At 47.3% G+C, this 15300-nt stretch overlaps 1 protein-coding gene across 1 annotated transcript in view; it reads right to left on the bottom strand.

Annotated features, from left to right (window-relative positions):
* LOC119185209 (guanylate cyclase 32E-like) overlaps nucleotides 1-15300 on the bottom strand; it is a 150475-nt gene that overhangs the window by 4450 nt on the left and 130725 nt on the right. Inside the window, exons 19-21 of the mRNA XM_075870105.1 lie at nucleotides 5988-6231; nucleotides 3055-3153; nucleotides 344-435 (exon numbers count right to left, since the gene is read on the bottom strand). Coding sequence (XP_075726220.1) covers nucleotides 344-435; nucleotides 3055-3153; nucleotides 5988-6231 — 435 coding nt within the window. The remainder of the gene's footprint in view (nucleotides 1-343; nucleotides 436-3054; nucleotides 3154-5987; nucleotides 6232-15300) is intronic.

Genomic DNA, 15300 nt, shown 5'->3' with positions numbered 1-15300 from the left:
CATCCATTGAATATTCTTTGTCATCTGCACCTGCATAAAGTTGATTAGTGTTCTTTCTCTAATAATATCTTTATGAGGGCAATAAAGAGGCACAATTTTTCAACGCCAGTCACTGCCGTATCTTCTGCCTAGGCAAACTACTTGGAACGGCGAACAGCTTGAAGGCTATAGGTAGTAACTTCAGTCAAAAAGAGAAAACCTATATTGATAACAGCAGATCTCTGGTGGCGTGAAACGCTCTTCCAGAGAAAATGCACAGTCATTAAAGTGGGTTCATCAGGTGACAACGGTGATCCCCTCCACCATCAACCGCGTCATTGAGGTTTGTATGCCGTCTGCTTACTTTTATTGGTATGAGACCCCTCTCGACGAGGTAGTAGCCGCCAAGTTTCTCCAATATAGTCTTGCACGCTTCACTGACGTGTATCTTCAGGGCTGTGAAGTGTAGAAGGAAACAATTCAACACACGTTCAGAGACAAAACACTTGCGCTGACCATGACAGGTTTGCCAGTCACTTTCGAAAACATGTGATTCAGGAAAGAATTCATGAGAAAACATAGCAGTGCTCTGAATTTCTCCATATCGGCAACATGGTAATTCGAACACGGTGTGAGAATATGTAAGCCAGTGTTCCTATAGCAAATAGTATACAAATTTTAGCACAGTTATAATTATGCACAATACTTATGTTTCATGAGATACAAAGTCAGGTCCTAGAAGAAGTTAGATAAATGTGTTGTTTCAATTGATTGATATGTATGTTTTAACGTCCCAAAACCACCATATGATTATGAGAGATGCCGTAGTGGAGGGCTCCGGAAATTTCAACCACCTGTGGTTTTTTAACGTGCACCCAAATCTGTGCACACGGGCCTAACACATTTCCGCCTTCATCGGAAATGCAGCCGCCGCAGCCGGGAATCTAACCAGCGACCTGCGGGTCAGCAGCCGAGTACCTTAGCCACTAGACCAATGTGTTGTTTCAAATATGTGGTTTTAGTCAATGTTGATTGCTTATATCTTTTCCGTTTCTGTACTAGCAATGTTGAAATGCACGGAAGTATTTTAGTCAACTTTGCAATGTAAACTGCTTTCTGTAACAGGCCTAAATGAGTAATCACTCATTATACAAAACAAAATAAGTGAGGCAGTGTAGCCTAAACAGTGTGCTATATGTCCGAAATTTCCTTCTACAAATTTCCAAAGCCCTTTCTAGCTATATGCATACTTAGGAGGACTGCTGCTACACCTAATAAAAATTGTTCGTTAGAGGGGATGAGAGAAGCTTCCGCTTTGCACCAATATCTTGAGTGAACCAGCCTCAGAGATGTGCTCGCAATTTCTTGTATTCAAAACGCTTCCATAAATCAATCACATTGACAGGCCGATGTGGGCTCGGTAATAATGTAGTGGCACAGCTGTACATCATGACTTTGAATGACATTTTTTATGTGGGCTCCTTTTTCAGCTTTTTAGCCGCACACAGATGGCGACACATAAGTATATTTGTCACGACAGGCTGAAGTGAACGAACGCAGATGTCCCGCCCTTCGGTGCCCGATAAACATGAGCCCAAAGTGCACCCGCAATTCGGTATATTCACGCACAGTTACATGTGTACGATCCCAGTGAGATAGCTGCGTCAACATATGAATTCTAACGCGTAATAAAAGAATAGAATGTAACTGTAAAAGCCTTAGACAGATTCCTCATATATTCATTTTTTTCGGCTTTTTTGAGCTTCTCTACTTGAAAATGATATTATAACACAACAATCTCACAACAAAAAAGCCCCGCCCGCGATTGTCTAGTGGCTAATTGACTCTGATGCTGACCGCGGGATCGGGATCGAATCGCGGGATTGAATACCGGCTGTGGCGGCTGCATTTTAGATGGAGGAAAAATGCTATAGGCCCGTGTGCTCAGATATGGGTGCACGTTAAAGAACCCCAGATGGTCGAAACTTCCGGAGCCCTCCACTACAGCGTCTCTCATAATCATGTGGTGGTTTTATGACGTTACGCCCCACATGTCAATGTATCAATCCCACGACGAAAAAGAGGACATTATGTAGAGTTATTTACAGGTTTCTCTTTTCACATATTTTCACGAAAAGCGTCGGTATAGCAGTTTCAGCAAGTTGTCCTCAAGTCTACGCGAGGAATTCTTCTCATTCTTTTGGTTCGTTTATTTTGATAGATTGTTGAACCTTCAAAGCTTTTGTCATTACAGAGGTAGTGTCTTTTCGAATGTGCCTGTTGTACTTTTTTCCACACCAATCTACATATTGCTTATCATACAAACATTTCAGGCATACGCCAGAAGATGCGACCAAATAATTTCCAGAATTTGGGGACATCTGTACAAGCACCATTTGTCAGCGGCGCCCGCCGACCTCCTTTGCTCACCCCCCACCGAGGGACAATGGGAGGCCCTTCTCTCCAGCAACGACATAGACATCCAGACACGGGTCCTGAAACGAGCGGAAGAAGTCATCGAGAAACACAGCCTGGCAGCCTTCGTGGCTTAGCCTCCCTTACCCCTCACCCCTTCGACTAATAAAGTTGTTACTCACTCACTCAGCGGCAGCAATGGCGTGAAGAAACTGAGTAGGAAAAAGGTGACAAAATAATAACTTTTCAAACAAGCTAGTTACCGAACGTGACTGTGGGGGCTATAAAGCAGAGACTGACTGCAACACTGCGATGAAATTTTAGTATTACACTACAAAGCCTCTCGCTCCCCCGGACATTCGATCACCCCTCATAAAAAACTCAAGGGACGCAATTGGTAAATTTCAACGTTCTTGGAAGTCACGCGGTTTGTAGTGCGACCTTGTAATTTTGATAGAACATTTAATTAAGTTTTGTTGTGCACACCTTGCAGTCGTCTTTAATGCCTAGGTTATTTCGTCACACAAAAGTTTTTTGCCTCTTCCACATTCAGTTACTGCAGCCCACCACCGTCACCAACGAGAAATGGAGCTACGAGCGAATCATGGGCATCATCGATCGCACTGGTGCGATGGCAGCAGGTGTAAACTAGCAAACCACCTTCTCCGGTAGACTCCATCCGAGAGGCTGTGTTTACAGTGTCACCGAAGAGACAGTACCTTGGCATCCTCAGCCCCACGACTCCGGCTACGCAAGGACCTGTGTAATAGGTAAACGGCATAGGCTTGAGGCAAGTCACAGAAAGAAAGCGGAAGCAGTAGCGTTGCGCTGTAGCTTATACGTGGCATTAGTATATAGGAATAAATAAAGGAAACACTGAACAGAGCCTGAATACAGTTTTTGAGACAGGCAGGCCTCAGTAAAGCAGCATTGTTTCTCTTTTTCTTGCATTCCCATTTGCAGCAACATATGCCAAGGTGCGGGCACATAGTGTGGGCCGAACACGTAGTGCGTAAGCAGGATAATTACTGTTAAGTGAGGGCAACTGACTGAACTCTAAGAGAAGGCAAACACTTCAGAGGGAGACAAAGTTAAGTGGGCAGATGGTACTACATAGGTGGCATGTGTAACGTGGGAGCAGAAAGCACAGGATCGGGTTGATTGTAAGGGACATGGAAGAGGACTTTGCCCTTCAGGTGGTGTAGTCAGGCTGATAATGATTATGACGACGACGACGATGATGATGATAATAACCAATATGTCATCGAGTGATCATATTTTCAATACTAGCGCCTGTAATACGATATTATCAGAGAAATAAGGCATAATAATGAATAGTTACGCCGGAACATGTGCCTGCTTCATTCATTGTTTCTTTAATCTGTTCATTTTTAGGCATTCGTGGTCATCCCACAATTATTCGAGAATTGCTATCCTTCCGCCAGCACGAACAAAAAGTCATCTAAGTAAAGTAGGTCAGGATGCCGCATAACGTTTTTTGCACGCTTACCCATGGCCAGCTAGATTACCAAGACACTAACTCTCACTCTATGGCATCTTCTTGAGGTGCCACGTCATCAGCCGTCACTCTTGGGTGGCGCACTACTCTAAGAGTCAGCAGACTGTCATTCTCATAATAAAGTAACCATTTATTTCTCTTCTCAATCTTTAACATACGCTGCTCATTCGAAAAATATTCTTTCATTATCCTACAGGCCATTTACTAAAAACAAAATAGTGTGCTGAGTAATGTAATATCACAGAGTGGACAAAGTCAATGGGCGCGGAAAGTTGGCGTGCTCTGAAGTCCAAATGAGCGCATTCGAAGGCGCTCAAGTGGTGTGAAGAAACTCTTTCGTAGTTGATCGTAAGAGCATTTTCTATGGACTGTTTCCGGGCATGATAAATGATTGTAGAGCAGGCTAAGGCCGAAGACAAAAGAAGGCACAATTGAGCAGCCGTTCCATATAATGCAACTATGTAAACAAATCCCAATTACCACCCTCATTGACCTTTTTCGGTGCCACGAATGCGTCGCATAAAGACAACGTTAGGTTGCTTCACCATTCGCTGTCACACTTCGCGCACTTTCATGTATCATCGCTCGTAAACTGAGTCCTGCAGTTCTTGATGAATGACGGTGAGCTCGTTAAAAATGCGCATGAACGGAGGCAGCAGAAGTGACCATAGTCGGGGCACAGACCGGTGGAGGCGGTACCCGTCATAGTAACTTATGAAAGGGGAGCGAAGTATATGTAGCCCATACTTTGACTTGGTGTGTGCGAGGAGGGGGGGAGGCTGTGCGATGAGCCTTTGCCCCCCCCCCCCTCCTGTAAAAGAAACCTGCGTGCGCCTATGGCATCAATTTACGTATTTTATGCAAGTTTCACTTTATTACTGTTCTCAGAAGTAGCACATCAAAAAGTAACGCGGGAACAAAAAGGAGTGCATACACGTAGCAACAGAAAACAACCACACCACGCCAGTTTGGAAACAAGTTACATACATGTACACCTAGAAAATAATGGTCGCGCTGCGATATTAGTTTGCGCAGCTTCGAACCAGGCCAAGTCGCAAAGTTTGAGATTGTACTTGAAAGCAGGGCTGGCAAAGCTATGGTAGGTACGAGAGGGGAAGGAGAAACGACTTCGTCAGAGAAGAGTCTGAAAAATTTTTTTTTGAATGCGTAGCGGACTCGAGCTTTTATGCATCCAGTGAGAATTGGACCGCGTAGAGGCACTTCTGAACCGGATGTCGTTTTCGGACCATTAAGCTCAGGAGAGCGCACTACACCGTCTAGAGCATGCACTAGTTCCTTGACAAAACGCGCCCAATATGAGTAACTAGTGGGTTCTTCGGTGCCTTTTGAAATCCTGCCCAAAATTTTCTTCCTGCACTAATATTTATATAGCGCAACTACACGACTGCGAAGAAGGTAATATCAACGGGACAAGCACTGACTAGCAACTAAAAAGTTTATTAGAAAGAACGCGCAATTTTATGCGAGATGTCACGTGCACATCGACGTCGATAACCACAAAAGCGGGGTTAACCAAACATGTACACCACATAAAGCCATAGCCTGTTGCCCGAAAAAAGCTAATCACGATACGCCACCTGAAAATACGTCAGTTTGCTCCGCGACAAGGAAACTCAATGATGGCTAATGCACAGATCGTTTTTTGTTTTTGTTACAGAGGCGGGAAGCTCGGATAATGTTTTCTGAAAGTCGGCTCTGTGTGCAGATCTGTGCAATTCGGCATAAAAAAAGAAAAATTCTGTGCTCGAGGGCGTTTGCCTGCGTGTCACGGTGTGCGAGTTCTCTTTGAACTGCAGATATTGTCGAAATTTGAAAAAACGAAACTGCTAGTCTTAAAAAAAAAGTGAGGCACTTCCGCACCACTGGTGCTGATTTTCAAGAGATTGCGGAGAGAGGCAGCCTTATTCGTTTTTCATCGGATTTATCTTTTTTTCTTGTCTTTTTCATTCTTTTTCTCTTGTTCAGTCTTCTCTGTCCTCTTTTTTTGCTTTATAGTCTGATGTTCACTAGAAAAACGGCTGCTATAGACGCTGAAATATCAACTCATTCTGACCAGAATGAATGCCGATGCGCAGCTGGAGCCGTTCGCCTCGTCGGTGGTGAATCTCGAAACACCGTATTGCGGCGAGCAAGTGCAGGGCCATGGAGGCAATCTGGGCGGCGTGACGCAGTCCATTGCGTAGCGGCAGCCCGCTGACCACCATGTAAGCGTCGCCAATGGTTTCCACTTTGTACACATCGTAGGCACCAATTATGGAATCGAAACAGGTGTACACGTCGTTGAGAAGCTCCACCACCTAGAAAACACCGGGCACAATAAAGTGAATGAAGTGTCAGTTGGCAATGCAGAGCTCAACAACATTCAAAACCACTGTGTCTGCGTAAAACCAAGGATAACGTTATGTTGCCACCAGAAACAAGGTCAATACTAAAGCGTACTGCGCGTCATTAATAGATGTAGAGTCAATTGCTCTCTCTCTTCATATATATATATATATATATATATATATATATATATATATATATATATATATATATATATATATATATATATATATATAAGGGGGAGAAGTGTATACCTAAGGGCTCGTATTTCCGTGTTTCAACACAATATTATTGAGATATAACAGACAGTAATGCCAAGGAATGTACAGGGGAAGTTATTAGAACCAATGGAATGTAAATAAGAAGAAAGAAGAAAGAAAAGTGGATGAAAAAATTACCAGCTGTGAGCAGGAATCGAACCCACGACCTTCGAACGCGTTATTCGAAGGTCGTGGGTTCAATTTCTGCTCACAGCTGGTAATTTTTTCATCCACTTTTCTTTCTTCTTTCTTCTTATTTACATTCCATTGGTTCTAATAACTTCCCCTATATATATATATATATTGCTACGTAGCTGACTTATCAGGGGTCAGAAGACGACAATGAGGAAGTGGTCTGCCGGTTGTGCCTCCATCTTAGTTGACACAACACGCATCAGTTTGAATATAGATTTTAAATAGACACGCCTCTTGTCATTTTTACGTAACAACTTTGTGGTGGACGTGCTGGGTACTTCCCCGTATTCATCACGAATCTCCGCAACGGCCACATCATCATAGGTCCAACCATGTCACAGGTTGAACAACCATTGTCTTCACCACCCGCCCCTTCCGTGACTTCTACATACGTCGTTCTACCTCGTACTTGTAATCCCGGTGTATTTTCCGGTCAGGATGGTGTTGATGTCGACAAATGTATCAGCCGGTACGAACGGGTCAGCGCAAGCTATAGGTGGCACCCGACTACTATGCTTGCCAATGTGCTTTTCTACCTCGATGGCCCACGGCGAGTGTGGTTCGAGACGCACGAAGCGGAGATTACAAACTGGGACTCCTTGAAAGAGAAGATCCGCAACCTTTTTGGCGACACCGTTGGGCGGCAGATCACAGCGCGGAATCAACTGGTGGCTCGTGCACAGACATCGACGGAGTCGTAGGTCGCGTACATTCACGACGTCATTGCCCTATGCCGCCAGATTGACGAGCACACGAGTAAGTCTGAGAAAGTGGCCCATGTGCTGAAAGGCATAGGAGACGACGCATTTAATCTTCTAGTTTACAACAACGTTGCCACCGTCGACGCCATCATTAAAGAGTGCCGGTGGTTCGAAGAAGCCAAGAGCCGCCGTATTACTCAGCGATTTATTCGGCGGCCCAACATGGCCACAACCTCATCGTGTGAAGCCGCCTGCCAGTCCCCCACGTATGACAACGTCACACGCATTGTTCGTCGGGAAATCGAAGCCGCCTGTCCGGCTCCTCTTCAGCCACCCGTTTTCGTAACGCTCGCCTCTGACCAACAACAGCCGTCGGTGGCGTTAATACAAGCTGTGGTGAGGCAGGAGTTTGCGAACGTCGGCCTTCCATCAGCATGTCCCTTGACTCGCCCTGAAGTCCCGCCTTACTCCCGAGTACACACTCGCCGTTCACCTCCAACAACGCCCTTCCCCAACCTTTCGGAATGGCGAACACCCGACGACCAGCCTATTTGTTTTTCCTGCCACCAGCCTGGGCACGTTTCTCGCTATTGCCGCCGCCGTTGGTCAAACCAACCACGTCAGACTTTCTCTACCTCGGCGGTCATGCATCCGACCACCCCTCGACGTTGAATCGCCGCACCCTTCAATTTCTATTTGTCGTCATCTTACGAGCCTTCCACTCACGCCCCTTTGCCTGGTCGCCGCTACCCTGACGCCCCCCTTCGTCCGGTCGCCGCAGCTCTCGCTCCCCGTCGCCGCTACGTCGCCAATGCCGCTCTCCGCCATCTCGGCGCTTTTCCTCGCCGAGCTTCTCTGGACGACCGCAGCAGGAAAACTAGATATTGCAGCTTATAGAGGTGAAGCTGCAATACCAATGACGGCCGAAAATCCTCTACTGACGCTTCCCACGCACCACAGCCTGCTTGAAGTACAAGTCGACCATGTTCCTGTGAGCGCCCTCATTGACACAGGTGCGCACCTGTTTATTATGAGCGCTTCTCTACGCTGCCGCGCACGAAAGATTACGACGCCATCTACGATGCAGGCAATACGTGTTGCCGATGGCGGTACTGTACCAGTAATCGGAATGTGCACTGCTCGTGTCAGCATTGCCGGTCGTCACGCCGTGGTCTTTTTTGCCGTGCTAGCCTGCTGCCCTTATGAACTCATACTTGACCTTGATTTCTTTTCGGCACACTCGGCCTCAATTGATTGTTCATCTGGTACCGTCAGCCTTGATCGTCCAATATTTGCCGACTACTCTGCAAAGCCCACAAGCCGCTTGAGCCCAACCACTTTCGTTCGCCTGCCACCTCGAGCCGTCACGTACTTGTCTTTGTCATTGACCCCTCCCGTTCCTGACGGTGATTATATCATTACGCCAATTACTGACGTTCGGCTGACGCGCAGCGTTACTGTGCCTATACCATCGCGACCCTCGCGGATATCTGTGTGTTACTTCCGCTCCTTAACTTTGGTTTCACCCCGCAAGTGTTGCCCTGCCAGATGTCTCTAGCCCAGCTAACTGCCATAACAGAGGACGATGTCAGTGTTGTCGCTGTATTTGCTCTTGATCGAAGCGCAGTCTCACGGTCACCCAGCTCAGACGATGGTATTTTTCGAAACATGATTGGATCGGAGCTGTCGCCTCACCAGGCTGACGCTCTCTGTCAAGTTTTGGCCTCATACATTGACATTTTCGACACCTACGATCGTCCCTTGGGCCAGACTAAAATTGTCACTCACCGAATCAACACTGGTGACTCTGCGCCCATTCACTGTCGGCCACACCGCGTGTCAGCGTCCGAGCGAGAAGTGATTCAGAAAGAAGTGCCCAAAGTGCTTACGAAAAACGTAATCGAACCAACAACGAGCCCTTGGGCATCTCCCGTGGTATTAGTAAAAAAGAAAGACGGCTCATGGCGTTTCTGCGTTGATTATTGCCACCGCAAAAAAATACCAAAAAAGACGTGTACCCTCTACCACGCATTGACGATGCCCTTGATTGCCTCCATGGCGCCACCTACTTTTCATCTCTCGACCTCCTATCTGGCTACTGGCAAACTGCTGTAGATGACATGGACCGAGGAAAAACCGCCTTCGTTACCCCTGACGGTCTTTACCAATTCAAGGTCATGCCATTCGGTCTCCGCAACGCTCCAGCGACCTTCGAGAGAATGATGGACACGCTCGTAAATAGATTTAAATGGTCGACATGTTTGTGTTACCTGGACGACGTGATCATTTTCTCACCTACCTTTGCAACCCACCTTGAACGCTTTTCGACCATCCTATTCATATTTTGACGGGCTGGCCTGCAGCTCAATTCCTCCAAGTGCCACTTCGGTCTTCGTCAGATTACCGTATTGGGTCACCTTGTTGACGCTGCCGGCGTACGGCCAGACCCGGCGAAAGTACGCGCTGTAACAATTTTCCCAGTCCCATGCTCTGTTCATGATGTTCGCAGTTTTGTGGGCCTCTGCTCCTACTTTCGCCAGTTCGTGAAAAACTATGCGGCAATCGCACGGCCACTCACCGACCTTTTTAAAAAAGACGTCCCATTTTGTTGGGGCCCTCCTCAAGCTGACGCCTTCTCTCAGCTAATCACCGCTCTAACGACAGCCCCTAATCTTGCTCATTTTGCCCCGATGCTCCTACAAAAGTGCAAACAGACGCGAGTGGTCACGGAATCGGTGCAGTTTTGACGCAAATTCAGCGGGGCAACGACCGTGTAATCACGTGCGCAAGCCATTTTGTAAGTCTGAACGCAATTATTCTATAACAGAACGGGAATGTCTCGCCCTTGTTTGGCGGTTTCGAAATTCCGTCCTTACTTGTATGGCCGCCCTTTCCGTGTCATCACAGATCATCACGCGCTGTGTTGGCTTTCTTCTCTGAAGGACCCCACTGGATGACTTGGTCGTTGGGCATTATGGCTACAGGAGTATTCCTACTCGGTTGCTTATAAGTCTGGACGTATCCATCTGGACGCCGATCGCTTATCCCGCTATCCTGTTGATAAGCCCGACAAACCAGACATCGAGCCTAGCCTCAGCGTCATGTCAATGCCCCAGTTTCTTCAGATTGGTGATGAACAACGTCGTGATGCTTCTCTGCGGCAACTTATTTACCGTCTCGAATCTGCTCCGAATGACACGTCACTTCGCATGTACGTATTCCTGAATGGCACGCTGTACCGTCGTAGCTTTCAGCCAGATGGCACTGAGCTCCTTCTTGTCGTGCCGAAAAATTTGCGTTCAGCCGTGCTGCACGAGCTTCACGATGAAGGAACTGCTGGTCATCTCGGTGTATCTCAGGCGTATGACCGCGTGCGTCACCGCTTCTTTTGGCGCGGTCTCGCCCGGCCCGTTCGCTGTTACGTGTCCCCCTGCGATAAATACCAACGTAGGAAGCGACCTACGGCGCCCCCGGCTGGACTTCTTCAAGCAATCTCCATCCCAACCGAACCTTTCTTCCGTGTTGCTTTGGATCTTTTTGGTCCTTTTCTCGAGTCATAATCGGGCAACAAGTGGGTCGCCATTGCTATAGACTCCGCAACTAGGTATTCCATCACTCGAGCGCTCCCCACCAGCACCGCTACTGACGTTGCGGAGTTTTTGCTCTACGACGTCATCCTACACCATGGCGCTCCTCGCCAATTACTCACGGATCGCGGCCGCGCATTTTTGTCCCGTATAATCGACAATCATCTGCGCTCTTCGTCGACGCACCACAAGCTGACCACTTCCTACCATCCTCGAACAAATGGCCTAACCGAACGACAAAATCGGACCCTCACGGACATGCTCGCGATGCATGTGTCCTCCGACCACCATGACTGGGACCTGGCGCTACCTCACGTGACCTTTGCGTACAATTCTTCGCGCCACGACACCCTGGTTATTCACCCTTTTATTTGCTTTATGGCCATGATCCCACGTTACTACTCGACACCCTACTTCCAACCACTACAACGCCGCCAACCGAATATGCACGCGACGCTATTGCTCGTGCCGACCACGCACGTCAGATCGCCCGCTCTAGACTTTCGGCATCGCAACCCACCCAGAAAGCCATTTACGACAGCCGGAATGCTGACGTTCACTTCTCACCGGTTCTCTTGTTCTCCTGTGGTGCTCAATTGGTCGAGTTGGCTTATCAGAGAAGTTGTTGTCTCGCTACATGGGTCCTTACCGTATCATCCGCCAGGTAACCGACGTCACCTATAAGATCATTCCTGCATCTGAGACCACGAGCCTGCCTGCAACCACACCCAGTGATGTTGTACACGTCAGCAGGCTGAAACCTTACTACCTGCATACTGAAGACCGTAGTTAATGTGCACCGAGACGGCGCTTTTACTGCCGGGAGGGTAATGCTACATAGCTGACTTATCAGGGGTCAGAATACGACAACGAGGAAGTGGTATGTTGGTTGTGCGTGCTGTGCTTCTTCTTAGTCGACGCCGTACGCATCAGTTTGAATATAGATTTTAAATAGACACGCCTCGTGTCATGTTTACGTAACAATATATATATATATATATATATGAGAAAGTATGACTGCGATTTCTATTTTGAATGAACTTGCAGATAGCACACTTGAAATAGAAACCACCTTTACTAACGTTTCGACCATGAACGGCCTTCGTCAGAGTAAGCAGGTATGATACAATGCAGCCTCTTTTATGGGCTCACGTGACGAACTCACGGTGCAGCAGCTAGGACAATCAAAGTAATAAGTAATCTGTGAGAAAGCTTCTGTTAACATCACTGACATGAGACGAATGCGTGGATATACAAGTTTCTAATTTCATTGCGCATCAACACGTGGGGAACAGTGTTGTTGGCAGGACTTGTGAAAGAGCTCTGAAATAGAGAAACCACGGATGACTAATATACATATTATAGTACATTAAAGGATTTTACAAATCTAAGAAGTCGTGTTGTTATAGTGCAAGACAGGTGAGCTTTCCTACGTTTTCGTTGATACCTGAACGAATGGTGTTGAATTTATGAATCAAGAAGGATTCCCTAACTTCCCTATCGTGATTTGTCTTGAAACAGGACTGAATATTAATGGCCCTAATTTTCTCGAAACCTTGGCCAGGCATACTGACGTAATTCGACAGTGGTAGATTGGGGAGGCTTACAGCGTGTGCACGGCGATTATTAAAATGAATTCTCAAACTTGTCTCTGTTTGACCTATGCATTGAACTTTGCATAATGAACACTCGAGAAGATAGACGACGTTAGTGCTATCACATGTGTAGTCCCCATTTATTTTTAATTCAAAGCTGGATCAGGTACTTGAAACTGTTTTAGATGTCGTCATGTGCACGCACACTTTGCAACGTGGTTTTTTGCAGGGATGACAGCCTTCATGGCACGGCCTTCGTCAGAGTAAGTAGGTATAATAAAATGCAGCCGCTTTTATGGGCTCACCTGATGAACTCTGATGAAGGCTGTGCCACGGCCGGAACGTTAGGAAACGCAATGTCCTTTTCAAATGTGCTATCTGCAAGTTCATTCCATATGAACTTGCATATATATATATATATATATATATATATATATATATATATATATATATATATATATATATATATATATATATATATATATCTACATATATATATATATTCTGTGAGCAGTCACAACGTGACTTATTTCGACGTTTCAATCAGAGTTTAGCTCTAAACAGGAATCAGGGTACGCAAAAAGAAGATTCGTCTGCGCGTGATATGCTGTCGTCATGCGATGAACCATGTTGCACTGAGCGAGCAACGTTTGAATGGCGTCAGACAAGAAAACATGCCCCCGGTCGCTCAAAAGTTCGCGGGGAGCACCATGGCGAAGAACAAAGTTGCGCAGGATGAAAAACGCAACTTCCCTCGTGGTTGCTGCGGGTAGTGCTGCCGTCTCCGCATAACGCGTGAGGTGGTCCACGCCGACAATTATCCACCTATTTCCAGAAGACGACGTGGGAAGTTGTCCGTATAGGTCGATACCGATGCGGTCAAAAGGACGCGCTGGACAAGGCAGAGGCTGAAGTGTACCGGCAGGGCGTTGAGGTGGGACTTTACGTCGCTGGCATGCAGTACAAGCACGTACGTACTTGTGGACAAATGTGTACATGCCGCGCCAGTAGTACCGCTGACGTAAACGGTTGTACGTTTTGAGAGCGCCAGCGTGAGCACTTTGCGGGTCGTTGTGGAAAGCAGTACAGATTTCCGAGCGCATGTGGTTGGGTATCACTAACAGCCACTTCCGAACTTCAGACGTGTAATTCCGCCGATAGAGTAGGTCGTCTCGAATAGCGAAATGTGTGGCTTGATGGCGGATAGTTCTTGAGACCAAATTAGCTAACGAATCAGTCAGAAAGGCGAGGAGTTGGGAAATTCACACATCTTTGCGTTGTTCCGATGCCATGTCTGTGAAGTCGATTGGTGTTATGACAGCTGAAGAAGGTGACGAGGGGGTTGGGTCAGCCGGTAGCGGCAAACGGGATAGTGCACCAGCGTCGGAGTGCTTGCGGGCGGATCGGTATACAACACGATTGTCGTATTCCTGTAGGCGAAGCACCCAACGACCAAGGCGCCCCGACGGGTCTTTGAGCGATGATAGCCAGCATAGATCGTGGTGGTCTGTGACGACTTCGAAAGGGCGGCCATAAAAGTATGAGCGGAACTTCGTCAAAGCCCAGACAATTGCGAGGCACTCTTTTTTCGTGACGGAATAATTACACTCGGCTTTCTTGAGGGTTTGACTCGCGTAAGCGACAACGTATTCTTGGTACCCTGGTTTTCGTTGAGCCAATACAGCACCAAGACCGACACCACTGGCGTCGGTGTGGACCTCCGTAGGCGCATCAGGGCGAAAATGACGTAGTATTGGAGGTGTTAGTAATACCCATCGAAGCGCGGTGAAGGATTCGTCGCACTCTTTTGATCAAGCAGAAATGCCTTTGGAAGTTGTCAACAGGTTGGTAAGAGGCGCGATGATGAAAGAGAAGTTGCGCACAAATCGACGAAAGTATGAGCACAGGCCGATAAAACTTCGAAGCGTCTTGATGGAATTGGGCTTCGTATAGTCGGCCACGGCGCGGAGTTTCGCCGGATCCAGGAGAACGCCCTCTTTGCAGAAGACGTGACCCAGTATAGTGAGCTGACGTGCGGCAAAATGGCACTTCTTGATGTTAAGTTGAAGGCCAGCAGAGGTGAGACACGTGAGATAGCACGAAGACGAACAAGGTGAGTTGAAAAGTCGCGAGAAAAAACGACGATGTCGTCTAGGTAGCAAAGGCACGTGTTCCACTTGTAGCCGCAAAGGATGGTGTCCATCATCCGTTCGAAGGTAGCTGGGGCGTTGCAGAGTCCCATCGGCATGACGTTAAACTCATACAGCCCATCAGGTGTTACAAATGCAGTCTTCTATCGGTCAGGATCAGCCATTGGAACTTGCCAATATCCTGAGCGTAAATCTAAAGAGGAGAAATATTCTGCCCCTTGCAAGCAATCGAGAGCGTCGTCGATGCGTGGCAACGGGTACACATCCTTCTGAGTTATCTAATTGAGCCGGCGGCAGTCGACACAAAATCGGATAGACCCATCCTTTTTGCGCACAAGTACAACAGGGGACGACCAAGGGCTCTGCGATGGCTGGATGACACCACGCTTGAGCATATCGTCGACTTTTTCGTTGATAATACGGCGCTCTTCCGCTGAAACTTGATATGGTCGTTGGCGTAAGGGAGCATGAGTACCGGTGTCAATGTGGTGCGTGATGTTCGCTGTGCGACCCAAAGATGGTTGAGAGCAATCGAAGACAGAACGGAACTCTC

Source organism: Rhipicephalus microplus, chromosome 7, assembly GCF_043290135.1.
Source record: "Rhipicephalus microplus isolate Deutch F79 chromosome 7, USDA_Rmic, whole genome shotgun sequence".
In the NCBI taxonomy this organism is placed as follows: Eukaryota; Metazoa; Arthropoda; class Arachnida; order Ixodida; family Ixodidae; genus Rhipicephalus; species Rhipicephalus microplus.
Note: the sequence above shows the minus strand (reverse complement) of the source record. Positions and strands in the feature narration are given on the sequence as shown.